Source organism: Bos javanicus, chromosome 11 (genome assembly GCF_032452875.1).
Source record: "Bos javanicus breed banteng chromosome 11, ARS-OSU_banteng_1.0, whole genome shotgun sequence".
In the NCBI taxonomy this organism is placed as follows: Eukaryota; Metazoa; Chordata; class Mammalia; order Artiodactyla; family Bovidae; genus Bos; species Bos javanicus.
This window is the reverse complement of record NC_083878.1, coordinates 101,536,206-101,563,612: the sequence shown is the minus strand read 5'-3', so window position 1 is coordinate 101,563,612 and position 27,407 is coordinate 101,536,206. Positions and strand designations below refer to the sequence as shown.

Below are 27,407 nucleotides of genomic sequence, written 5' to 3'. Positions count from 1 at the left end.
AAACTTAAACTGGTTTTATTAATGCCACCATGATGCAGGCATGGGGCTCAGAGAAGGGGATGGGAAGTTCAGGAGCCATTGTCAGGGCTAAGAATCTATTTTTGTTTCAAATTTCTGTTTTCCCATGGACTTTTGCGTTGGACTTGGCTCAGTCTCATTCAAGTGTTGAGTTTCACAGAGAAAAGGCATGATAAGATTTCAGGGATTCTCATTTACCATCACAACTTTTTGTCTTTTGCCTTCCAGGGAGCAGTGATTATTAAACACTTTTGATTTCCTCACGTGAAAGGGACAGAGTGAGCCCAGAAATGATACAGTAGCGTCATTAGCGTTAACATTCGCTGTTCAGCAGGGTGACGAAGGACCGACTCTTCCTCTTTCCTGTTCCTGTTGGGGGACGATTCGTTACTATTTCCCCAAATGCTCCTACGTGATTGGGCACCAACCCAAATGTTATTAAAATAGATATGCTGTTAGACTGCTTGCTCCAAAGCTTGCTGCAAGGGCAGTTTGGGTCAACAAGTACAGAACATCAGGATATTACTGTGATGGACAAAGATGATGTCCACACCCGTTCATTGTGGGCTTCCAAGTCGTGATTGGGTGTGACCATGCACAGGCTTCCGGGCAGGAGAACTTTTCAAAGCAAAGATTATTTAGCATGCTTTTGGAATTAGTCTTGGGCTAGAAAAGAGTGGTAAAACTCTAAAATGATTCCCTAATTTTGCCAGGAATTCGATTTGAAGAAATCGAGGCTTAGAAGTGAAGTGGGACTCCCCTGGCAGTCCAGCGGTTAAGATGCAGCGCTCCCAGGGCAGGGGCACAGGTTCAGTCTCTGGTTGCGGAACTGAGATTCCCCATGCTGCAAGGTGCAGCCAAAAAACAGAGGGAAAAAACATGAAATAACTTGTCTGAAGTCTTGCAACTACTTTGTGGCTTAGTATCTCCAGCTACTTAGTGGCTTAGTGTTAGGATAGTAGTATTACAGTGATATAATATGTAATAAAGATATATAATGATACAGCATATTGTATATATGATGATTATGTATTTTCTATTTATAAGTATATTTACATGTTATAGAATATATGTTCAATACATTGTGTTTATAATATGTTTTATATTGTATCTACCATATGCAAAGTCTATGTGATACAATAATAGATGTAATAATAATACAGTAATAACATATTGGGTATAATATTACAATAACGCTGGTAGCTTCTTGTATGCCAGATTTGGTACTAAGAGATCTGGATACTTTATGGGCTTCCATTAGTCTTTTTTTGTTGTTGTTAAGTGAAAGATCAAATGTAGGAAATGGAAGCCATAAGTGTGATGGAATTTTTCTCATGAGAAACATGGGGTGTTGTTTTGGGCGTGGATAAGAAAAGGGAAGGAAACTTCGCTTTGTCACCAAATATTTCCAAATTTAGAACAATATCTACCCCTAGCCATTGGTTTTAGAATATGCTTTACCCTGGGAACATGCGTAAAATACATTTCCGTGCTTGGCTATTTCTTTTCCAGCCACATGGAGGGTGTTACCAGTATTTAAGATAATAGCAGTGGCCACTGGCCACTTTATCTCGAGTTACCTTTTGGCAGTTACGTAGGACACTTAGTTTTGGAAGTCACATCTTGCTGAAATACCTAGGTCCTTGTGTCTGGGGATTTTGTAGTCTGCAGCTGAGGAATTTGCTTTAGGATGGCTCGTCTTTGTCCGGAGTGGGTAAATTTAAAGAGCCAGGTAGTGAATCTTGTAGGCTTTGCAGGGCAAGAGGCAAAATCAAGCCTGTTATGTAGGTACTTATATGACCAGCTAAGGTGAAACCATTTTATGGCAGATGGGAAAACCATTCTTCCCTTGCAGGCTATATACAAGGAACGTGCAACCGAGAGGCTGACAGGATTCGGGCTGCCAGCAGGCGTGTGCTAACCCTGATCTGCGAGGTCCTTTTGGTTTGATGCTCTCTGCTGTCATCATTCGAAGAAGGCGATGGAACCCCACTCCAGTGCTTTTGCCTGGAGAGTCCCAGGGACGGGGAAGCCTGGCGGGCTGCCGTCTGTGGGGTCGCACAGAGTTGAACACGACTGAAGTGACTTAGCAGCAGCAGCAGCTGTCATTATTACTGGGGAACTCAGAAGCAGGTCACTTGTCAGTCACCAGAACTATTCACGTTTCAAGCCAGAGAAAGGACTTAAATATCACCCTCTAACAGCCTTATTTTTAAAATTGAGATTACTTAAGCTGAACCTTCTGTTTTCTAGCCTATCACACCATTCAGGTCTTTATCTGTAAAAATACAATGAGAAAGAGATCGTGGAAGGTTTGAAGAACCTGGTACTTTGAATATGGAGGCCTTAAATGGTTTTCCTTTACCATTAAATGGGGCACTATAGTAAAAACATTCCACTGTTTCTATACTAATTCACTGATTGACAAACTTTCATCCATTCAACAAACATTCATTGAATGGCTCCTGTGTCAGGCACTGTTCTAGGCACAAGAGATATCTAATGAAAAATTAAGACATCATTGGCTTCTAAAGTGTATAGTTTAATACAAACAGTAAAATATATAATCTGTTAGATGATAGGCATCACAGAAAGAAGGCAGGGAGGGGATGTCAGACTGGGAGAGGGGCTGGTAGTGTTGCAGAGGCTGGAGAGGGGAGAGGGCTCAGCTCTGAGGAGTCGAGTGGGAGGGCCGTGCCATGTGGGCACATGCGCTCTGGAGAACGGGAAGCTCGTGCAGAGGGCCGGGGCCGACACATCGCTGCGAGGCCCGCATGGCTGGAGCGGACTTGGGAGGGACCAGCGAGACTGAGGTCAGGACGAAGCAGAGCCTTGTGGGTGATGGGGTTTGAAGGGAGGACCAGTGGGATTTGCTCAGGGGTAATGTGTGGGGTGTGAGAGAAGAAGAGGTGTTTTGGTCTGGGCATTTTGTCTTATAAATGGAAGAGTGCGGAGGAGCGGATGGGGACCCGGGGGTTAGGGGAGGGGGTCAGGAGTTGCGTTTGGCACAGGTTGAGTTTGGGATGCCAAATAGAGACCTAAAAGAGGTGGTCACTAGGCAGGATGAGTGTTGGAGTCTGGATTTCAGGGAAGAAATCTGGGCCTTTTAGGGTCTTTGACTTTTGAGACTGGATGAGAGAGATTACTGATGAAGTGAGTTAGAGAGGAAACCAGAAACTGAGCCCTGGGGCACCCCAGAATCAGGAGTTTGGGGTGAGGCAGGAGGCGACTCGGAGACTGTGTTGTCCTGGGAAACGGGTGCAGACAGTGTCAGGGGCAGAGGACGAGAGCTGACAGACGATGCTGATTGGGGCTAGTCACGTAAGGACCGAGACTTGAGCACTGGCCTTAGGGCCGTGGCATTCACTGGAGACCTGGACCAGTTTCAGGGCGGTGCTGGAGGTGAAAGGGGATGTGAGAGAGAAAGGCCAGAGAGGAAGTAGACACAGTGGGCACGAGAAGCTCCCTGAGGGCTTTTGCTGCAACACAGAGCAAAGACACGTTGATAGTTGTTGAGGGTAGCAGGGCCAAGGGAGAGCTTTTTTTTTTCATTATTTTATTTTTGGTTGCACTGGGTCTTCGTCGCTGTGAAAAGGCTCTAGTTAGAGGGTGGGAGCTACTCTATAGCTGCGATGTGTGGAGCTTCTCACTGTGGAGGCTTCTCTTGTTGAGGAGCATGGGCTCAATAGTTGTGGTGCCTAGGCTTAGCTCTGCATCATATGGGATCTTCCTAGACCAGGGATTGACCCTGTGTCCCCTGAATTGGCAGGCAGGTTCTTATCTACTGGACCACCAGGGAAGTCCCAAGGGAGAACTTTTTTAAAGGGAGAAATAAAGGCGTGATGAATGTAGATGTGAATAATTCAGTTCAGTTCAGTCACTCAGTCGTGTCCAACTCTTTGCAACCCTGTGGACTGCAGCACGCCAGGCTTCCCTGTCCATCACCAACTCCCGGTGCTTGCTCAGACTCACGTCCATTGAGTCTGTGATGCCATCCAACCATCTCATCCTCTGTCATCCCCTTCTCCTGCCCTCAATCTTTCCCAGCATCAGGGTCTTTTCCAATGAGTCAGCTCTTCGCATCAGGTGGCCAAAGTATTGGAGTTTCAGCTTCAGCATCAGTCCTTCCAATGAATATTTAGGACTGATTTCCTTTAGGATTGACTGGTTTGATCTCCTTGCAGTCCAAGGGACTCTCAAGAGTCTTCTCCAACACCGCAATTTAAAAGCATCAACTCTTCGGTGCTCAGCTTTCTTTATAGTCTAACTCTCACATCCATACATGACTACTGGAAAAACCATAGCTTTGACTAGATGGACCTTTGTTGGCAAAATGATGTCCCTGCTTTTAATATGCTGTCTAGGTTAGTCATAGCTTTTCTTCCAAGGAGCAAGCATCTTTTCATTTCATGGCTGCAGTCACCATCTGCAGTGACTTTGGAGCCCAAGAATATAAAGTCTCTCAGTGTTTGCACATCTGTTTGCCATGAAGTGATGAGACCAGATGCCATGATCTTAGTTTTTTGAACGTTGAGTTTTAAGCCAGCTTTTTCACTCTGCTCTTTCATGTTCATCAAGAGGCTCTTTAGTTCCTCTTCACTTCCTACCATAAGAGTGGTATCATCTGTGTATCTGAGATTATTGATATTTCTCCCAGCAATCTTGATTCCAACTTGTGCTTCATCCAGCCCGGCATTTTCCATGATGTACTCTTCATATAAGTTAAATAAGCAGGGTGACAATTTACAGCCTTGACGTACTCCTTTCCCAATTTGGAACCAGTCTGTTGTTCCATGTCCGGTTCTAACTGTTGTTTCTTGACCTGCATACAGATTTCTCAGGAGGCAGGTCAGGTGGTCTGGTATTCCCATCTCTTTCAGAATTTTCCACAGTTTGTTGTGATCCACACAAAGGCTTTGGCATAGTCAATAACACAGAAGTAGATGTTTTTCTATTGTTTTCCTGTGTATTCTATTGCTTTTTCTATGATCCACCAGATGTTGGCAATTTGATCTCTGGTTCCTCTGCCTTTTCTAAACCCAGCTTGAACATCTGGAAGTTCATGGTTCACATACTGTTGAAGCCTGGCTTGGAGAATTTTGAGCATGACTTAGCTAGTGTGTGAGATGAGTGCAACTGTGCAATAGTTTGAGCATTCTTTGGCATTGCCCTTCTTTGGGATTGGAATGAAAACTGACCTTTTCCAGTCCTGTGACCACTGCTGAGTTTTCCAGATTTGCTGGCATGTTGAGTGCAGCACTTTCACAGCATCATCTTTCAGGATTTGAAATAGCTCCACTGGAATTCCGTCACCTCCACTAACTTTGTTCATAGTGATGCTCCCTAAGGTCCACTTGACTTCTCATTTCAGGATATCTGGCTCTAGGTGAGTGATCACACTATCGTGATTACCTGGGTCATGAAGATCTTTTTTGTACCGTTCTTCTGTATATTGTTGCCACCTCTTCTTAATATCTTCTGCTTCTGTTAGGCCCATACCATTTCTGTCCTTTATTGTGCCCATCTTTGCATGAAATGTTCCTTTGGTATCTCTAATTTTCTTGAAGAGATCTCTAGTCTTTCCCATTCTATTGTTTTCCTCTATTTTTTTGCATTGATCTCTGAGGAAGGCTTTCTTATCTCTCCTTGTTATTCTTTGGAACTCTGCATTCAAATGGGTATATCTTTCCTTTTCTCCTTTGCCTTTAGCTTCTCTTTTCTTCTCAGCTATTTGTAAGGCCTCCTCAGACAACCATTTTGCCTTTTTTTGCATTTCTTTTTCTTGGGGATGATCTTGATCATTGCCTTCTGTACAGTGTCACCAACCTCCATCCATAGTTCTTCAGGTACTCTATCAGATCTAATCCCTTGAATCTATTTGTCACTCACTTCAGTTCATTTCAGTTCAGTCGCTCAGTCGTGTCCAACTCTTTGCGACCCCATGAATTGCAGCACGCCAGGCCTCCCTGTCCATCACCAACTCCCGGAGTTCACCCAGACTCACGTCCATCGAGTCAGTGATGCCATCCAGCCATCTCATCCTCTGGCGTCCCCTTCTCCTCTTGCCCCCAATCCCTCCCAGCATCAGAGTCTTTTCCAATGAGTCAACTCTTTGCATGACATGGCCAAAGTACTGGAGTTTCAGCTTTAGCATCATTCCTTCCAAAGAAATCCCAGGGCTGATCTTCAGAATGGACTGGTTGGATCTCCTTGCAGTCCAAGAGACTCTCAAGAGTCTTCTCCAACACTTGTAAGGGGTTTGATTTAGGTCATACCTGAATAGTCTAGTGGTTTTCCCTACTTTCTTCAATTTAAGCCTGAATTTGGCTATAAGAAGGTCATGATCTGAGCCACAGTCGGGTCCTGGTCTTGTTTTTGCTGACTCTATAGAGCTTCGCCATCTTTGGCTGCAAAGAATATAATCAGTCTGATTTCGGTGTTGACCATCTGGTGATGTCCATGTGTAGAGTCTTCTCTTATGTTGTTGCAAGAGGGTGTTTGCTATGACCAGTGTGTTCTCTTGGCAAAACTCTGTTAGCCTTTGCCCTGCTTCATTTGTACTCCAAGGCCAAATTTTCTTGTTAATCCAAGTATCTCTTGATTTCCTCCTTTTGCATTCCAGTCCCCTATGATGAAAAGGACATTTTTGGGGGGTGTTAGCTGTAGAAGGTCTTGTAGATCTTATAGAGCCGTTCGATTTCAGCTTCTTCAGCATTACTGGTCGGGGCATAGACTTGGATTACTGTGATATTGAATAGTTTGCCTTGGAAACGAACAGAGCTCATTCTGTCATTTTTGAGGTGGAACCCAAGTCCAAGTTGCATTTTGGACTCTTTTGTTGACCATGATGGCTACTCCATTTCTTCTAAGGGATTCCTGCCCACAGTAGTAGATATAATGGTCATCTGAATTCAATTAACCCATTCCAGTCCATTTTAGTTCATTGATTTCTAAAATGTCGATGTTCACTCTTGCCATCTCCTGTTTGACCACTTCTAATTTACCTTGATTCATGGACCTGATATTCTTGGTTCCTACGCAATATTGCTGTTTACAGCATCAGACTTTACTTCCGTCACCAGTCACATCCACAACTGGGTGTTGTTTTTGCTTTGGCTCTGTCTCTTCATTCTTTCTGGAGTTATTTCTCCACTTTTCTCCACTAGCATATTGGGCACCTACTGACGTGGGGAGTTCATCTTCAGTGTCTTATCATTTTGCCTTTTCATCCTGTTCATGGGGTTCTCAAGGCAAGAATACTGAAGTGGTTTTGCCATTCCCTTCTCCAGTGGACCACATTTTGTCAGACCTCTCCACCATGACCCATCTGTCTCAGGTGGCCCTACATGGCATGGCTCATTGTTTCACTGAGTTAGACAAGGCTGTGGTTCATGTGATAAGCTTGATTAGTTTTCTGTGATGGTGGTTTTCATTCTGTCTGTCCTCTGTTGGAGAAGGATAAGAGGTTTACGGAAGCTTCCTGATGGGAGAGACTCACTGTGGGGGAGACTGGGTCTTGTCCTGATGGGCAGGGCCATGCTCAGTAAATCTTTAGTCCAATTTTCTGTTGATGCGCAGGGCTGTGTTCCCTCCCTGTTGTTTGACCTGAGGCCAAACTATGGTGGAGGTGATGAAGATAATGGCACCTCCTTCAGAAGGTCCCGTGCTGACCCTGCAGCAGGCCACCGCCGACCACGCCTCCCCCGGACACTCCCGGGCAAGTCTGGGGCAGTCTCTTGTGGGGTCACGGCTCCTTTCTCCTGGGTCCTGGTGTGCACAAGGTTCTGTTTGTACCCTTCAAGAGCCTGTTTCCCAGTCCTGTGTAAGTTCTGTAATCAAATCCCACTGGCCTCCAAAGTTAAATTCTGTGGGGGTTCTCGGTCCCTTTGCCAGATCCCCAGGTTGGGAAATCTGTTGTGGGTCCTAGAAATTTCTTAACAGTGTGAGAATTTCTTCAATATAATTGTTCTGCAGTTTGTGGGTCATCTGCTCAGAGGCTCCATGGTGGGGTTAATGGTGACCTCCTCCAAGAGGACTTAAGCCACAGCCTGTTTAACCCAGGTAGGGGCACCCAGAGCCCATGCCCCAGTGGCAGGCCAGTGCTGATCCCGACCTCCACAGGAGACTCAAACACAGGTCTGGCCCAGTCTCTGGGGTCTTTGGGTTCTGGTGTGCACAAGGTTTTGTTTGAGCCCTCCAAGCGTCTCTGGCAGGTATGGGGTTTGATTCTAAACATGATTTCACCCCTCCTACTGTCTTGCTGGGGCTTCTCCTTTGCCCTCGGACATGGGGTATCTTTTTTGGTGGGATCCAACATTCTGCTGTCGATGGTTGTTCAGCAGCAAGTTGTAATTTTGGAGTTCTCGCAGGAGAAGATGAGTGCACCTCCTTCTACTCCACTGTCTTTGAGGATAATCCAGTAGAGAAGGAAAAATTGAGGACTGGGGAATTCCTGGCAGAGAGAGACGCTATAGCAGCTGTGTGTTTTGAGTACCACTCTAGCACTCAGTCAGTGCTAATAAGTGGCCCCAGTGTTCAGTGACCCAGCGATGCCTTAATTTAGTTCATGCTTCTGAAAGGGGTGATTTAGGCTGGAGTCCTGGGCTCAGCTGGGGTCCCTCTTGTGTCTGTGGTCAGCTGCCTGGAGGCTCACCTCTGCCCCAGCCGGGGCCCGAAGTCACTCACCTGGCAGCTGTAGGCTTCCTGGAGAGCAAGGTGCACACGGCCTCCTGAGGCCCCCAGGGTCAGAACCGGCACGGTGTTGCCTCCGCTTCATCTTGTTGGTAAAAGCATGTTTCAGGACAGCCCAGATTCAAGATAAGAGAGAGACCCATCTCTGGATGGAAGGCCCTTGAAGTCGAAGGGGATTACTGTGGCCATCTTTGCAAACAGGTCTGGGAGCCAAGTGTATTGCATTTGAGCCTCCCAAGAGTTTTGTGTGATGGGTATAGTATTTTATCTTCATTTCACAGATGGGGGAACAGGGTCAGTGAGTGTCTGGTGACTTGCTCAGGATCACACAGCTGGTCGGGGGCAGAGTTGGGGCCCAAACCTTGCTTTCTGTGGTCTTCCCTCTGCCCCCCCCCGTCCTGAGACTGTGGGTGCACAAGCAGACTGGAGTGCTGCTTCCTCTCTTTGTTGGGCAAGGGAATAACATTTTTGAAGATGATTATCTCATAATTAAGATGGACTGAGGGAGGCAGTTATATTGTTGTGGTTTGCATGTTTACTGTGGGGATTGGCCAGCTGTGTTTATTAGAATCCCATTGAGGTCACAGTGGTGTATGTAATTAGGACCTTGATTGACACAAAACGTACGTGTCCGCTATCAGCCGGACCCTCACTGCGCTTTGACAGACTGTGCGCGCCGTTTCTCAGCTGGCTGTCCTGCTCCTTGTAGCGCTTGTCCACATAGTTGCCCCGGTCCTCAGGACCCGCTTCACAGCCCCGGTGCCTCCAGGCTTTCTGGCCTCCTGTGTGTACCGTTATCCCTGCCTCTGCCCTCTGTCCCTGACACAGACACCCTGCTTCTGGTCCAAGGTCAACTGCCTCTGCCAAAGTCTGCCTTCCTCCAGAACCTGTTGTGGTTAACATTTGTCTCCTCACCCAGCTGGACTTCGCACTTTCCAGAAGGTAGAAAAATTAGCCTTAGCATCAGGGAACTTCGGCTCTGCCGCTGGTTGGGTAGCCTCCAACAAGTCATTTCCCCTGAGGTTCCTGAACCTGAGACCTGAGTGGACAAGCAAAGGCATCTCAGAGACCTCTCAGACAGAGTGAGGTCTGCTTGCGTTCACAGAGGAAGCCCTTGGCCTAGGGCTCAAATGCAATCAGCTCCTGGCGCAGTGGCTGCCAGGGCGTCCTGGGTCCTGTGTATGACAGCCCTCTGTCTGCTGCAAGAGGAGCAGCCTTCTCTCAGCCCTGCCATCACTCCAGTGCCTGGACTCTGTGGGCCCCGGGGCTCCAGCAGCTGCCCTTCACTTAGCTCACTGGGGAGACAGCTGGAGTCAGTCTGGGTGCTGGTTCTACAGTCTCAGAAGATACTTGGTTGGAAAGCAAAGACCACGGGGAAGATACTTTTTTAAAGCTCTCATTGGATAAAGGGAGCACCTTAATGAGTAATTAGGTTAAACTGAGCACTGCAGGTCTCAGTAACCTTGCTTACAGGGAGCCCAGGAGCTTCGCTCTCCCGTGAAGTCCCTGGGCTGGGGTTCCTCCAGCGGAGCGAGAGGGAGAGCCTCCCTGGAGGGGGGCCTGGGGCAGTGGGGGGCCCGCCTGTCAGCCCGGAGGCCCCAGTGCAGAGCTGCTCTGTACTCTCACGTGCTTTGCTGTAGGAGGAAATCATCCTGCTACTAATCATGAAACCTTGGGGAAATTATGTAATTGCTGTCAGCCTCAATTTGCTCATCTGTAAAAATGAAGACAGCTAATAACCCCTACCTCATAGAGTACAAGGAGGTGTGAACAAAGGATGGAGTTAGCTACGATAATGACTGTGTAAAATTCCCCTTTGTCTTATGTTATAAATCATTGAGTGAAGATTTTTCATACTTTATGGTCACTCTGTGCTTCCAAGATGTGTGCTTGTAATATTTCTTACTCATTCATTCACTGAGTTGGTATTTCTCTACTTCCTACATAGGGGCACAGCATGCTATTTTTCTCTGCTCGGGTTATGATGACCTGTTCATTTCCCAGTGGCATCACCATATTCAGAGCTGTAGTTTGCTGAGTTCGTATTTCAGTGAAGTTGCTTACCTGGGGGCTAGTTTCTGAAGTCAGGTCATAAGGGAAACATTGCCTGTAGTCAAAATTACCCTTGAAATCCCCTCAATCATCTATAATAAGCAGTCTACATTAGGGGAGTCATCAAATGTTTTCTATAAAAAGCCGTATAATCAATAATATGGGCTTTGCAGGCTGTGTATGGTCTCTGTCACATATTGTTCTTCTTTTTTTTTTTTTTACAGTCCTTTATAGTGTTTGTTTTTTTTTTTAAACACAAACCTCTGGGAGATAGTGAAGGATAGGGAAGCCTGGCGTACTGCAGCCCATGGGTCACAAAGAGTTGGACATGACTTAGTGACTGAACAACAGCAATAATGTAAAAAAGCATCTCAGCTCTGGGCCCTTTGAAAACAGGCCTTGGTCTGCACGAGTCACCTGTGGTTAGCAGCCTCCAAGGCAGCCCCAGGGACCCTGTCTCTTGGCGCTCACAAGCCCAGGTGCAGTCCATCTCGTCTTGCATCAGGGCTGGTCACGTGACCAGTAGACTATGGCACAAGCGCTAGATGGCTGTCACCTCTGAAGGTCAGTGTGTTCTCTCTCTCGGATCTGCTGCTCTGGGAGAGACAAGCTGCCCTGTCGTGAGGAGAGGCTCCTGGGTGAGGAGCTGAGGCCCCTCCTGCTCGCAACCTGGGGGTGAGCTCAGAGACGGCCCTGGTCAAACCCCAGGTGACACAGCTCTGGCCGCACCTGAGACCGTGAACCAGAACCACCCGGCTCACTCAGATCATTCTGTCTTTTGATGATTATAAAATCCTCAGCAGTGAAAGGGGGAACAATGAGAGGTTTAAAGAAAAGAAAGTCTGCTTGCCTGCAGAGTTTAATCCATTCCTTTTAATATTTAGTGTTTTTACCAATTATCCATGTCAACAAAATCTGTTTATGGCTAGGATGCCTAAGTTACCTGAGAGTATGATGAAGCTCTTCCCAGTGGACCAGACCCTGAAGGGACCACTTAATCCACAACAGCTCTCGCTGAGGTGAGTACGGGGAGCCAGACGTCTCCTCAGATCCTGCTCTAATCAAGGCCTTCTCCTTGGCCTCTAGAAGGCCTCTTCTTGGTGTCCTCCAGCATTTGTGCTGGCGCTCTGCTATCACACAGCGCTGCACTTGTGGTCTGCAGGGACCTTGTACTCCCCACCAGATAGCTCCAGCTGGCTCTGCTGTGTTTCAGCTTTGCCCAGAGGACCTTCTGCCCTTGACGGCTCTTCCACAAGCAGCTGACCGTTGACCTGTGTCTTGTGACCTGCCTTGGAAGGATGAGCTGGGCCAGTTGGTTCTGGCTCAGGAATTTGAACCAGGACTCAGCGACAGTCTAATCACTGGTGGGCATTTGAGCTAAAGAGTCCTAAAGAATTGGAGGTAGGCAGCCATGATGTGCTCCTGCTTTATGAGTCGTGGCTCAGAGGAAGCATGCATACACTAGTGAATTGCAGAGCATGTGAGAAGTGCTGTGGGAGGCAGAGGAAGGGGATCAGGAGTACCAGCTCCGAAGGGTCAGGTTGCAGAGGTAAAGCGGGCGGGCAGGGTGGCCTTGTTGGGACGGTGAGGTTTGCATCAGGACTTGGAGAAAGGGGGTTGGCTCAGCGTGTACCTGGGGGACAGACATTCCAGGAGGCGGAATGGTAGGTAGGTGTGTTCACGGAGGTGTGAGAGGCTGGGATGACTGGCCAGAGAGGGAAGATCCTCTTGGGCTTTGAGGACCATTGTGAGGACTTTGACTATCATCCCGAGGGCAATGGCAGGTGTTGCAGAGTTCTGAGCTGAGCAGTGAAACCATCTGGCTTCAGTTTTCCTAGGCTTTCCCAATGGCTCATCAGGTAAAGAATCCACCCGCGACGCAGGACACACAGATGTGGGTTCAATCACTGGGTTGGGAAGATCCCCTGGAGGAGGAAATGGCAACCCATTCTAGTGTTCTTGCCTGAAAAATCCCATGGACAGAGGAGCCTGGCAGGCTCCAGCCCATGGGGTCACAGAAGAGTGGGACATTACTGAGCGCACACACACAGGATCACTCCATTGTGCGTGTAGGGGAATAGAGAAGCCCTGCTAGAAGCTGGAGCAGGGTCTGGAGAGCTGCCACACGATGATGGAGGGCAGGTGGGTCTGAGGGATTTCAAAGATTGGGACTAACAGGGTTTCCTGACTGCTTGGATAAGAGTTGTAAGAGAAGATGGGGAGTCAAGAGGGACTTCACAGTTTCTGGCCTGAACCCCTAACTTTGAGAATGGAGCTGCTGTGGGGGGGGGGGTGTGTGGTCAGGAGTTTAAGCAGAAGTGCCTTTTAGATCTCCAAATGGAGGTACTGAGAGGAGAGTTAAGTATGCAAGTCTCAAAAGGAGAGAGGGCTGGATTAGAGGTATGAACTTGGAGTTTTGACATAAAGATGGCATCTAGAGCCGCCGAGCGAGCTCCCTAAGGGAGTGAATCTCGATGGGACGTGGAACCAGGGCAGAGGCAGAGGTGAAGGACGCTGGTCCTCAGGGCCGCCTTCTTGGTTCTCACCCTTCCTGACAGTTGGGTGAGCTTGGCTTGGATTCCCAGGAGACCCCTTACTCGTATTTACCTTGCGTGCTAAGTTGCTTCAGTCGCTTCCGACTCTGTGCGACCCTATAGACTGCAGCTTGCCAGGCTCCTGTTCATGGGGATTCTCCAGGCAAGAATACTGGAGTGGGTTGCTGCACCCTTCTCCAGGGGCTCTTCCTGACCCAGGGATGGAACCCTTGTCTCTTACATCTCAGCTGCATTGGCAGGTGGATTCTTTACCACTAGCACCACCTGGGAAGCTTTTACTTCCCTTAAACCTTTCTTTTTATTTGAATGTGTTTCATGTGCTTTGTGTCCCTTGCTACCAAAAGAGTCAGGGCTGAAGGCGGTGTCAGCCCCCTTTACAGGAAGAAAACAGACCCAGAAGTTAAACTTACTCCAGGTTTTACCCAGTAGCCTAACTGGGATTGGTGTCTACATCCCTCTGGCTCCAATGTGTGCAAAGTGTGTGGGATCCCCTTGTCATTCCTGGGCTACTGCTGATGGCTACTGTGCTGTGGGCATTGATTGGTGTGATTTGAATGATTTAAATTGTCTGTTGCAAATCAGGAGGTAGGGTGAATCCCCCCCCCACCCCGGGCTGAGACTGAAATTGGCTTGAGTTTTAAATCTCAGGAGTCCCAATGCAGTGAAAGCAATTGAAGCATTGAGTGGATAGTTTGTTGATTAATTTCTCTTTTCACTTTCTATCAGGTGTTTGAGCACCTGCTATGTGAGATGCTGTGAGGCACAAATGTTTCCCAGCCTGAATTCTGATTTGACAGAATTCAAATGGCAGGCTGACAAATGCTATGAAGGAGCAGAGCTGAGGTCTGGAGGGTTAAGTCAGAGTTAGCCAGCTGCAACAAGCAGGGCCTGTGGGTGGGGGTGGGTGGGGACATGACCCTGTAGATGAGGAAGCACCACGAAAAGGCCCCGAGGCCACGGTCCGGGGGTGGCGAGGGGCCACTCACATGTACCTCTCCAGCCAAAGCCTTGGGTTGAAGAGCATTGACAGGCGAAAAGACATCGTCGTGTCAAGTGGTGTGTGTGTGTCTGTCTGTGAAAGAGATAGCGAGAGACTGGATTTGTGCTTGAAGATGACCCTGACTTTGGTGCAAGAATGTACTGGAATGGGCAGGAATGGACTCGGAGGCTGAGTCAGTTGTCCCCGCAGGCGGTGGCTGCTGGACGAGGGCGGTGGCAGCAGGACAGAGCCCCTGGCTACTCGGAAAGGGAGATACGCAGGCCTTGACGGTGGCAGGCGTGGGGATGGCAGGGTGGAAGCAGCCGGAAGACGGCCAGGTTCTGGGCTCGTGTCCACTAGTGGCCGCCGCTCACTGAGATGAGCACGGGGGCAAACCCGCTGTTGCTTACTCGGTTTACATACAAACAGTGAACTGTGGTTCTTTCAGGGCTTTCTCTATTTGTATTACCACAGGAGTCAAAACCACTGACTGCAGGTGTTTGCAAACTCAGACTGATTGACTCAGTTCTCCCCAAAGGTCTTGACTTATGGGATTTGGGAGCTTTTAAAGGGACTGACTTGGAGAGACAGTGTTCCAAGTCCATCTTGAAGGGCCTGCCTTTTGCCTGGCATGGCGTTACCAGCACTGTCTCCTCAAGGTAGCTCTGTCCCGGGATGTAACCGCACACGTCCTGACCTTCAGAGGGGAGAAGAGACCTGGCTGTGGGTCATTCTTACTTCTTTTCATGGGCAGTTGGGCTCCTAGTGAGAGTGTTTTCCATTTGGAGGTCCCAGGAAGCCTCCCTCCATGAGGGCCTCGCGTGATTCTTGGGGAACTGCTGTGTCGAGTGTGCTCATGGGGGTAGCCGACGCTGGTACAGGCAGCTGAAAGGGTATTGCGGGCCAGTGGCTAAGACTCTACACTCCCAGTGCAGGGGGCCCCGCTTCAGTACCTGGTCAGGGAACTAGAATCGAACCGGGGTCCCCTGCATTGCAGGCAGATTCTTTACCAGCTGAGCTACTAGGGAAACCCCTAGATCCCACATGGCACAACTAAAACCTGGCATCGCCAGATAAATATTAAAAGAAAGCACCAACCTGGGGGTTGGGCAGGCTCTAAGTTCTAAATAGGAAGGTGGTTGTACAAATGGCTAAAATGCGTCTTTTTTTTTTTGTTTGTTTTACTTTTTGTTTTATACTGGAGTGTAGCCAATTAAAGTCCCTCTATGTGTCATCTTTCCTGCCAGTTAAAAAAAAGCCAGAACTTCCCTGGCAGTCCATGGTTAAGACACCATGCTTCCACTACAGGAGGTGCGGGTTCCACCTCTGGTTGGGGAATTCAGATGCTGTATGCCACACAACACAGGCAAAAAAATTGTAAAAAGAAAGAAAAGAAAGAAACATCTAAGTATCACTTTACTCACAATGTTTCAAAACATGAATTCTAAAGGGAACATAGTTGAGAACAGTCTTTTGGTGGTTGGGGGTGGGGAAGAGGTGAATAAAATTCCCTCTGCAAGACATTCAGTTGGCCACTCAAAAATAATTGGTTATTAATTGATCGTTCTCAAATTTTCCAGTATTTTTAAGAAGCCAGAGGCTAGCAGTTTGTTTTAACATAACTGATACGATTGGCGATTTTATTATCTTGGTACAATTTTGAACCTCAGCAGTCGAAATGTTTTCATTTTATGTCTTCCTTTTCACCCCCATTCATACCCCATTCATAATTAGACTAAATAATTCTAGTACAACTGTGTCATTACGTTCAAGGGCCGTGAATGAGAAGTATCTGGGGCTGAGGAGGCATATCGTGGGCTCTGACGTTTTACTTCATTCAGCGAATGTTACTGAGAACTTCGAGTGTGTCCAGCACTGAGCAGAGCCCTGGGAGCAAAGGCCCCTCTTGCTGCCTAGAGGAGGAGAGGGGAGGTCAACTTACCCTGCAGTGCAGAGGAGCTCTAACTCAGTCACCTGTTCTGGAGGTCTAGGGAGGTCAGAAAACAACTGCTCTACCAGCGGGAGCCGAGCTATTGTGTGTCGATAGTCCGGGTGGTGGCTTGCCTTTGATTTCAGGGCCCACGTGATGGTTCTGTGTGCTGGTGCTGTTATGCAGGGGGGTTGCATCTTCTACAGACAGAGGAGTTGCATTTGAACAAAAGAACAGAAAACAGCAATCCTGCATAACCAAGGTACCCTGGAGAATCCCTGTAGGAGGCCAGCAAAGCGAGCTGAACTTTCAGCGTGGATACAGACTGCTGTCTCTTTAGACCAGAGGTGTGCAAACCAGCACTCTGGGGTCCGGTCCTCATGGCTGCCTGTTTGTGTGAACAGTTTCGTGGGCACGGCCACGTCCGTTCTTTTTCACGTCATCTGTGCGGCTTTCCCGTGAAGATGGCAGAGTCTAGTAGTGTAACAGACCTTATGCCCCACAAAGTGGGAAATACTTAACTCTTTTGCCCTTTAAAGAAAGTTTGCTGACCCCTGCTTTAGAGCAAATGGAGAGGTTCATTTTGTGTTTGGGTACCATGTGGTAAAAAGAACATTGTCATCCTTAAATACCAGAATCCCGCTGGTGAGGTGAGGCATTCACACCACAGAAGGCGTGAAGGAGCTTTGGAGACCGTCGTTTGACCTCTCGTGTCTTACTTGTACCTGGGGTCTTACGCTCTTGACAGAGATGGAGAGTGGTTTGCTTAAAGTATTTATCCTCTCTTTTTCCCTTCCTCCCTCCCCTTTTCTGTTTTTCAAGTGCACGTAATTGAATTCATCTGAGCTTAATGGAGCCCCTCATTTGCTCTTTGTGCTTCAGCGGTGGTGGGCCGATTAGAGAACAGGTCGACTTGATGTGCAGACAATGCATTGCTACTACCTGAAAAGCTGAAATGATGTCATCTTTTTCAAAGCTCTTTATCTGTTTGTTCATTTTTGGTGTGCTGGGTCTCCGTTGCTGTGTGGGCTTCTGTCTAGCTGCAGAGAGCAGGAGCTCCCCTCTCGTGGTGTGCCGGCATCTCATTGCCATGGCATCTCCTGGTGCAGAGCGCGGGCTCTAGGGCTCACGGGCCTCAGCAGTCACGGCACACAAGCTCAGCGGCCGCGTCTCCCAGGATCGAACCTGTGTCTCCTGCCTTGGCAGGTGGATTCTTTACCACTGAGCCCCCAGGGAAGCCCTAAAATGATGTCATCTTGATTTCAGTGGAGAACAGTGGTAAGCACGCGTCATCGTCTTGACCTGGTTAAGTGTCTTGAACCCAGAACACCACCCTGCCTTTCCATACCGTGTTCACATTGTAGCTGGTGACGCTTTAAGAAACCATTGCCCAGGTGTTAAACCAGTGTTGTTAACATAAATGTTTTGAATTATAAATTTAATTTGATTTTATAATTGTATAGGGGCTATAAGCATGTGGCAGACAGACCCTCAGGTGGCCCTCATGATTGTCTCCTGGTGTTCACACGTTTTGTCTAATCCTTTAAGTGTGAATGGCCCTGCGACTCACTTCTAACCCTAACCCTAACCCACTTCTAACTGAGAGAACGTAGCAGAGGTGGTGGGGGTGTCCCTCTGTTACAGGAGACTGTCTTTCTAAGACAGACTAGAGACATCTTCCCTTGCGAGCTTTGGAGAAGTCAGAGGTCGTGTGTGTCAAGGAGCTGAGGGTGGCCTCCAGCCTGCACTCAGCCGGAAGCTGCGGCCCTTAGTCCGTGGCTGCCCAGAAACGACTTCTGCCCGCTGCCTGAGGGAGACCAGACACAGACCCTTCCCTGGTCAGACCTCCAGATGAGACATCAGCCCTGCCTGCACCTCAACTGCAGCCTTGGCAGAGGGCCCATCTGAGCTGTGCCTGGACCCTGACCAACAGAAACTGCACACTAATATATGTGCATGCTTTTGGTTACTCAGCAACAGAAAACTATTACACTACAAAACATAGGTGCTTACACCACTTTTTATTGGTTCATACTTAGCATTATAAAAATCCAGGCAAATCCTGGGAGTCTGCAGTGGGTTGTTTCCTTCTCAGAAGTTGTCCTTAGTTTGGTCACTTGACAGAATTGGGAATCGTGACTTAGATAACGGTGTTGTATCTGTGTTACATTGTACGAAGCCGGTCCCTGCACTGCAGTGATGTGGAATATATCCCTGTTCTCAGGAGCTACTCACTGAAGTATTTAAGGGACCCACTGATGCGTGACACTCAGATGGTTCAGAAAGATTTGCATATATGTCAAGTAAATAGATGTGTTTGTGTAGTATTTCCCCCTGCTTGCTTGCTTTTTTTAAGGTTTGTTTATGGCTGTGCTAAGTCTTCGCCACCCTGCAGGCTTGCTTTAGTTACGGTGAGCACAGCTGCTCTCCACTGTGGAGCGGTGGCTTCTCTTGTTGCAGAGCACGGGCTCGAGGGCCCAGTAGTCGCAGCTCCCGGGCTCCAGAGCGCTGGCTCAGTAGTTGCGGTGCAAGGGGGTCAGTTGCCATGTGGCACATTGGATCTTCCTGGCTCAGGGATCAAACTGGTATCCCCTGCATTGGCAGGCAGATGCTTAACCACTGAGTCACCAGGGGAGCCCCTCTCCCCTGTTTTTTAAATATAAAATCAGAGAAGCTCTAGAAGGCCTTCCCTCTTAGGGTACAGCATTTTACCGTTTGTTTTTGCTTTTGCATTTCCTGTGTGTAATACCTCCTGAGGCAAAATAGACGCTAAAAATGTCGCTCTGTGTTTGCCATTGTTTTGCCCAAGCCAAAGAGGCCAGAAGTTGTCGGACCTGTAGGGATGTGGTCACTTGTGTAAGAGAGTTTAATTCTCTCATACATAAATACATATTCTTTCCTTTATAAGAGTAACCCTTTGCAGGGGGTGCTACTGCTTGTCTCCCTTTTGTTAGCAGGGATGTTAAACTAACGTCCAGGTTTTCAGATCTACTTAGTGGTGGAGCCAGGCTTGACTGCAGCCTTGTCCCTGCCTGGTTACCGCCAGACTTCAGCCCGAGGGCTCCTCCTGCTGCTCTGCTCCTCAGGTGGTCCCGGAAAGCGGCCCGATCTCTTGGGGCTGATCACCCGACCCAGCAGTAGCTCACCTCCTGAGGGCACATCTGAGCTCAGCCCCTTGAGCTTTGTCTCCAGTTCCCTTCTTGCCTCACCCAGCAAATCCAAAAGTGGTCCTGAAGTCATTTCTCTGGTCTAACAAGGTATTTCTGGCAGGACCCCGATAAGAGACATCCTGCTCAGGATGTTGCTGTGGTCATGGTGGAAGGGATGGACACTTCGCACGGGCTGACCTCATGCATGTCCTCTCTGCAGTCCGCCTCAGCTTCCAGGGCGCCATGACCCATCCATCCTTTGCTGCCTGCATGCCCCCTTCTTGTCCAGGGCTGAGGTTTGGGCCCGACTTCTCCCTTGAGCCTCAGTGGGGTTCCCACTCCCCACACTTGGGCCGCGTTCGTGTCCACTCCTTTCTATCAGTGCCGTTCCCCCATCTGGAGGACCCCCGACGTCTGGACCTGTCTTATGCCTGCTGCCCTCTTTACCCTGCTCCTGCCCTTCCAGACCTGTCCACTTCACCTACCAAAAACGAGGGACAATGATAAAGCCAAACCTCCAGCCCCCCTGTGTCATCTTGGCTGCCTGCCTAAATGTGGGGCGCTTTGAAGAGAGCTTCTCGGAGGAGGAAGTGGGTGGCCGGTTCTCCTCCCGCAGCCTCCGTGGGGGCCGGCCTGCAGGTGCACCATCTGATTGGGTCTCTTCTCACCCAAGTCCCAGCTCGCCCCGGGAGTGCTTCGAGTCCTGGGGCAGGCCTTAGTCATCAGGACTGGGACCGCGCTGAGGGTAGGCCTCGGACTGCCATCTCATTTCTGCCAAAAATAGGTGAGGAAATTTCCTATTTCCATTACGTTTTTTAAGGTTATTTCTATATTAAGCTGGAGCTCTTGGAAGCAACACACCAGGCTGTGTTAGTAGCTTACATTCCTCAGAAGTGTCTTCACCAATAGAAAGTTATTGGGTTATTGATTTTTTAATAGATAGCAGATATTAAGTGGTTGTTTGAAGAGCATTGTAGATCTTGTAAATCCAAGATTGAGGACTCAATTCACGGTGTTCCTTTACATCCCCTTTAAAATTCTTTCTAGAATGTTGTACCAGGAAAAGAACCTCTCGTCTGTTGAGTTGGTTCATTTTCTCTGGATGGTCCAAAGTTAACCCAGCTTTTTTGCCTTTTTACTTTTGCTGCTAGGAGATTTAAGAACCAGATGATCTTGGCCCAGTCACAGAAAATACTGTGCTCCAAGCTTTTGAGTGTGTTCTCTTTTAAATTGTCTTATTAGTTACGTGCCTAGTGTTGCCTAAATAAATACCTGCCTGGGAAGAGTTGCTTTGTTCCTACTTCTGAGTAGAAGCAGCTGTGGGTGTTAATTATTAGGTACAGGTTTTAACTAATGGAGAGGAGAGCTTGTTGACCCGTGGCACACCCTGCGTGAGATCTCTGATTTCTGCTTCTGCTCTGGGGTCAAATCCTGTGATGTAATTTTGATTGAGGAGCCCTCCTGGAGCGTGTCTGTGGGCTTGGTGCAGCCAGTGTTGAAGATGAGCTCTGCAGCATCTGGGAGAAGGCGATGGCACCCCACTCCAGTGCTCTTGCCTGGAGAATCCCATGGATGGAGGAGCCTGATAGGCTGCTGTCCATGGGGTCGTTAGGAGTCAGACAGGACTGAGCGACTTCACTTTCACTTTTCACTTTCATGCATTGGAGAAGGAAATGGCAACCCACTCCGATGATCTTGCCTGGAGAATCCCAGGGGCGGGGAGCCTGGTGGGCTGCCGTCTATGGGGTCGCACAGAGTCGGACACGACTGAAGCGACTTAGCAGCAGCAGCAGCATCTGGGCTGTTTGTCTGCCTCCTGACCAGGTTTCATTCCACCTCCCTGGTCCCTTGGACCAAGCGGGAAGGAAAAAAAACTCCTGGCACGTGCTTTTAGCAGGACCCTTAGGTGTAAGGTGGGGGCTTCCCTTGTGGCTCAGCTGGTAAAGAATCCGCCTGCAATGCGGGAGACCTGGGTTTGATCCCTTGGTTGGGAAGATCCCTGGAGAAGGGAACAGCTACCCACTCCAGTATCCTGGCCTCGAGAATTCCATGGATTGTATAGTCTATGGGGTCACAAAGAGTCGGACGCAACTGAGCGACTTTGACTAGGCATAAGGGAAGAAGCTTATTTTAGTTGTTTTTAATGTTATGGTAGTTGGGTTTCGTCTTTCCCCTTAGGGTAGAGCATTTTAGCTTTTGTTTTTGCTTTTTCATTTCCTGCATATACCTCCTGAAGCAAAATGGACTGCTAAAAATGTCACCTGGTGTTTATTTGTGCCTAAAATAAAATAAAGGCTTGTAAACACTGTGAGTCACTAAAGTAGTTTTAGGAGGGAAGAAATGTTATCACTGTTATTCTTTTCTATCCTTCAAGAAATTTTCCAGTGGATTTCCCGTGCTTATTTTGTAATTGGGCATTACATAATCCAGTTCTTTCATCAGTAGCCATACAATAATATTTTATTTGCTGGCACCTTGCATCTCGGCTTGTACGCACACTTTAGTTTTTAAAGTGTAGTAAGTTTTGGAGGAAGATTGTGGTTAAAGAAGAAAGTTGCTGGAAAATAGGGTTGTGCTGCTGATCCAGCAAAGTACCTGGAAGAAGGCCTGTGCATGTCCACCGTGCACGTCGTAGAGCCTGCTCACCTGCTTGCCTGCCCCAGGGCACACCTGGTCTTGTTCCCCAGGCAGCCCCTAGCACATAGTAGATGCTCTGTGAGTGTTTCTTTGGATCCATGAAGTCTGTAGCATGGCAGGTGGGAAAAGAATAAAGAAGAGTGGTCTTATAAACCAATGAAGAAAGAAGGGGAATCAGCTGGCCTATGGTTCTCAGACTTGGTGTGCATCAGGATCCCGTGGAAGGCAGCTAAAGCACATTGCTGGGCCCACCCCCAGAGCCCCCATACATGGGGCCTAGGAGATCCTGGGTGGGGCTGCTGCACCTGGTGGGTCAGGGCCCGCTTTTGAGAACCATCATCTAGGCGGATTGCCCTTGTTTTCCAGATGAGACAAGAGATTTGAAGAAGCTGCACCTTACCTCACTGACAAAACTAATGAGTGTTAGAACTGACATTAAAAGCCAAACCTTTCCTCCCACTTTCTGACTTCCAGGAAAGAGAAATGTACCCCGATGTCTCTAAATCGGCAGACTGCTCTGGTGACCACATTCCCCAGTTTCTTTCTTAGGAAGAAAGACAACTCTGGGCAGAACCAGAGGCCGAGAGATGTTGTTCCAGATATTTGTTAGTTACTCTTGCAAAAGTGCCTGTGGCCAGTGCCTGTTTGTGATGGTATCTGCTGCCCATCAAAGGGGTGGTTTGTCTGGGAGCTGAGGAGAGGCCTCGCGTCGTTGCCGGGTGTGTCCTTGATGTCTCTTGAGTGTCTGAGAGAGGTTAGCACAGCCCTGGTGCCTGGTCAGCTGTGGATGGGACCCTGCCTCCCAGGAGAGTTGGCCACCCACACAGGTGATTTCCACACTGTGTGGTTGGTACTGAACTGGGAATAGTGGGGCACTTCTTATGTAATTTATTAAATTACAAAAATTTGAATTATTTTAAGAATAATTTTGTAAATTTTAAATTATAATTTAAAGTTGATTTACAGTGTTGTGTTGATTTCTGCTGAAGTGATGCAGTTATACATGTATCTTTTTCTGTACCTCCTTTTTCATATTCTTTGCTCTTATGGTTTATCACAGGATGTTGAGTGTCGTTCTCTGTGCTGTGCAGGAGGACCTTGTTGTGTATCCATCCTATATATGGTAGTCTGCATCTGGTGATTTCAAGCTCTCAATCCGTCCCTCCCCCACACCTCCTCCTTGGCAGCCACAAGTCCTTCTCTTCTCTATGCCTGGGAATCTGTTTCTGCTTCATAGGTAAGTTCATTGGTGTCATATTTTAGATTCCACAGACATGTGGACAAGTACGGTATTTGTCTTTCTCTTTCTGGACTCAGTGTGATAATCTCAGAACCATCTTTGTGGCTGCAAATGGCATTATTTTACTCTTTTTATGGCCGAGTGATGTTCTGTTGTGTGTGCACCGCATCTTCCTTGTCCGTTCACCGGTCGATGGGCATTTAGGTAGTTTCCAGGCCTTGGCTGTTGTGATTGAGTCATGTACAGGATTTAATAGGTTATTAAATATTGCTGCTGTGAACATAGGAGTGCATGTATCGTCTCAAATAGTTTTGTTCAGACGTATGTCCAGGAGTGGGATTCCTGGATCATACAACAACTCTCTTTTTCAGTGTTTTTGAGGACCCTCCAGACTATTTTCCACAGTGGCTGTGCCGACTTACATTCCCATCAACAGTGTGGGAAGGCTCCCTTTTCTGGTGGAGCATTCTGGATGGAAACTCGGAGCTCCGGGGCTTTCTGACACACAGCCCTTCTCTGCCTTCTCTGGCTGGGATAGGTAAGGATGTCTGACAGGCAGCCAGGCTTGGAGCAGAAGCTATTCAGTTTGGGCAGAAAGAGGTTATGGAAGGTGTTTCCCGTGCACACTGTTTCACTTTCCATCACCCTGCCTCCTCCTCCCTAGTAGCTTTCCACTCAGAAAGACTCAGTCACTGATAATGCTTAAGGAGGACACTTTGGTGTCGTGGTTGAGTCAGCTGGCCGCAAAGTGAGCAGAGTCTGAGTTCAGGCCGCTTCCCCAGTCGCTGAGTGACTTTGGGCCTAGTTAGTTTCTCTGAGCCTTAGTTTCTTCATCTTTAAAGTGGTTTTCACATTACTTTCTGGCATAGTGAGCACTCAGTAAACTCTGGACTATTTTAAGCGAATGTGGTGTGAAACAGGTTGGGTTAACAGCTGCCTGCAGTTCCTGTTTGCTCCCACTTCCTGTGGTCTTGCGGCCTAAAGACAGGTCGGCCGTGCTGCAGACTTGGATTTTGCCTGGTGGCAATTTGTGTTAAGACAGGGTTGGGGGAATTCACTTTGTCTAGACAGCAAGACCACCAGTCCCTTGGTAATGAATCTCTTCATGGAAAGGAAGGTAGCCTCAGGGTGGCTGGTGTCTCACCCTGTTGGGGACCGTGTTTAGCTTCTGTAGCAAGTGAAGAAAGCCCGCGCTAAGCCCTCTGCTGCATTACCTGCTGGGAAACGCATTTCCCAGCAGCCTTGGGGGCTTCAGGCTCCCTGATCCGGCAGGACCCACCTCTCCTTATTGACCTTCTGTCAAGTCTCCTGATTCACCTTGACCCTGCCGACCCTGGCCTTCTAAACATGCCCTGCCCTCTCCCAGGAGCACTGCTCCCCAGAAAGAAAAGGAAAATCTGGCCAACTGCAGTGAATCTTTCAGGCTTCAGTGTAAACCGGAGGCCTTGCGGGATTGAACGTGGTTGTGAGTGTTGTTCGGTCATTAAGTTGTGTCCGACGCTTTGCCACCCCATGGACTGCAGCACGCCCCTCTCCACTGTCCTCCACTACCTCCCGGAGTTTGCTGGAGTTCGTGTCCATTGAGTGTGGCTGCCCACCGTTAAAGCGGGCTCTGATGCGCACCTTTCCATGACGCCCTCTGCTTCCCTGTCTCCCACCCTCGTCCCCTGCACCTCCCACTGGCGGTCCCCCCACAGAAACCACTCGCACCTGAACCTTGCCTCAGTCCACCTCTGGGAGACCCAGGCTGAGGTCCCATCATTCATCGCCCTATGCTGAGTGGCTCGGGGCTTGGGCCTGGCTTTTGTAGAACTTGTCACCCTTGTATCGATGTCTCAGACTTCCCGTCCCTGTCACCCTTCGGCACTGGTACCCTGTCTGTCTGACACCGCTGCACCCCAGGCCTCGAGGAGTCAGGGGTTTGAGAAGCTCTCTGTGCCGTGTTCCCCTCGCACGGTCGTCGTCTCCACGGGGCTCCTCTCCCTCTGAAGAGGAGCGAGGGGGTGGGCCGGGGGTCTGCTGGCAGCCAGCCCAGGCTGGACCTCACTTCAAGGGCACTCTCTTTGGCTTGTGGCCTTAAGGTAGGAGCAGGAGGGGCCGTGTCGGGGGTTGTTGACCCTCACCAGACGGCTGCCGTCAGTTTGCACCTCCCTAAGCTCCGGCCACCCCCGAGCCAGCAGAGCCGCGTTAGTGCCATGGGCCCCGTGTGGCTCGGGCCCTAGAAGGGGGACATGACGCAGGAGAGAAGTGTTTCCTGACCCGTGTGTGGAGCTCCAGAGTCTTCGTCCCTGGGCAGAGGCCCAGAGGGTGGCCTCTCAGGTTGTGGGGAGCTGGCCCAGGGCCAGCTGTACTGCACAGAGGTGTGAGCTGAGCTCTACGAGGCGGGCTTCTCTAAGTAGGAGATTAGTTTTAAAGCTGAACAGTGCGCCGTGAGATTGGATGCAAGAGGCTGCCTGGTTCAGCATTCCAGAACTGGCCTCTGCGTGGTTGGTTTTGGCTCACCGCCTCAGAAATGAATGTTGGAGATAACGTGGGAGCCCTGTACTGCTTGGCCTTCAGCTGAGCTTCAGGACACACAGTTCCATGCTAGTATTTTTGTTTTGATGAGAAATTTAAAAACACTATTCTCAGCCTCTACCACAAAGAATACAAAAATACTGTTATTGCAAAGAAACTAAATCTATTTTGATCCCTTCTCTGTGGTGGTGTTTCAGTTTGTAAAGAAAGTTGGAACCAAAAACATTTGAAAAGGTGGCCTTAAAAATGTGCCAAACTTTCTGCAGCGTGTAGACCCACTTACAGATTCAGTCCACTGATTTTTGCACAGTTTGCAAACATATCCACGAGTTTTTTGGAAGCTGTGTATTTGTACTACAGTGTTTAGTTCTGAGGACATTGTGGCTGGCAGACACAAGTTGCAGAACAAAAGCTGTCTTTTAGGAGATTTAAGTCACGATGGGTAAATGATGGACCCGCACGTCCTGCAAGAAATGAAGTGACATGTGTTCCTTCTCAGTCACTTGGTGGCTCTCAGGAGCTTCGGTTGAACACCACCAGACTTTCTTTCGTCCCCTTCACTCCGCGGCGCGGGTTTTTGGAGACACAGAGCCTGGGTGACGGGAGCACCCCGCTCGCTGTCACATTGGGAGGATCTGCATTTGGGGAGGCTGGTCCTGGGCAGTCCCTTTCCTTGCTTTCCGGGAAATAGGAGGTTTCCCATCTTAAATGCGCCTTTCGTCTTCGAATGTGCCGGCACTTTAAAGAGACTAAAGATTCTTCACTTTCCATGAAAGAAACAATGCATTCACGGGCTGGGGGCAGTGTAGAGTGAGGACCTGACCTCCGGCCTCGAGGGCCAAGCAGCGTGGGGGCCTGTCACCCGCAGCCCTAACTGTCACTCAGACACCTCGGCCTGTCTCCTTTCAGCTTGCTTCTGGCTGCAAGTGCAGATGTGTATAGGTGTCTCGTTTATACCTTTTTAGACCAGTGCCCTGTCTTCGGCCCACCTCTCTACCCTCTTGAGAATCACTGTCAGAACAGTTTACTTGAGGGCAGAGAGACATCACCAAAGTAGATGCCTCCTGTAAGGAAGCACGGCATTATTAACGGAAGGAAGAGCAATGATGTATCACTTTGGTCCACCAGTTCTGGGTGGAATACGGTATCCCAAGAACTCTGCATGTGGTTGGTCCCGTTTTATTCATTGTCTTACTCCTGCTCTGACTCGCTGTGTAGCCAAGGAGACCTGGCTCAGCCCGAGTTTCTTGCCTGGGGGAGCTGGTTGGGATTCATCAGCTGAGACTGGTGGTTGGGCCCCGCCCCCAGGCCTTGAGTTTATCAGTCTTTCTCCCTATCCGGAGGGGCTTGTCCTGAGGCATGTTCTGAGATGAGACCCTCCCCTTCTGTCAGAGTCAAGGGTCCACCTGCCTGTGTCACTTCCTGTGTGCACTTGGCCCTGCTAGGCTTGCTGTTCACCCCTCCCGTTCTTTGGCCCACTATTTGGAGTTTCTTAACAGCTTCACTGTTTTCCCCCAGACCTTCATCCTCAAACACCGTGCTTCTCAAACTTGATCATGCTGCAGAGTTGCCTGGAGGACTGGCTGAGCCCTAGTCCCTGGGTCCCTTCCCTAGAGAGCCTGCCCACAAGGTCAGGGCT

General features: G+C 48.9%; 1 protein-coding gene across 24 annotated transcripts in view; it reads left to right on the top strand.

The window, feature by feature from the left end:
• Positions 1–27,407, top strand: part of RAPGEF1 (Rap guanine nucleotide exchange factor 1) — a 136,990-nt gene that overhangs the window by 30,796 nt on the left and 78,787 nt on the right. For 5 of the 24 annotated variants that reach the window (XM_061433902.1, XM_061433899.1, XM_061433901.1 and 2 more), the window contains exon 1: positions 14,237–20,158. The exons of 9 other annotated variants lie outside the window; for them this stretch is intronic. In XM_061433902.1, the coding sequence (XP_061289886.1) occupies positions 19,927–20,158 (232 nt within the window). In that variant the 5' untranslated portion in view covers positions 14,237–19,926. Of the gene's footprint in view, positions 1–7,695; positions 11,781–11,974; positions 12,163–14,236; positions 20,159–23,071; positions 23,249–27,407 lie in introns of those variants that run through there. 10 more of the 24 variants (XM_061433903.1, XM_061433916.1, XM_061433908.1 and 7 more) reach the window with 7 other exon arrangements.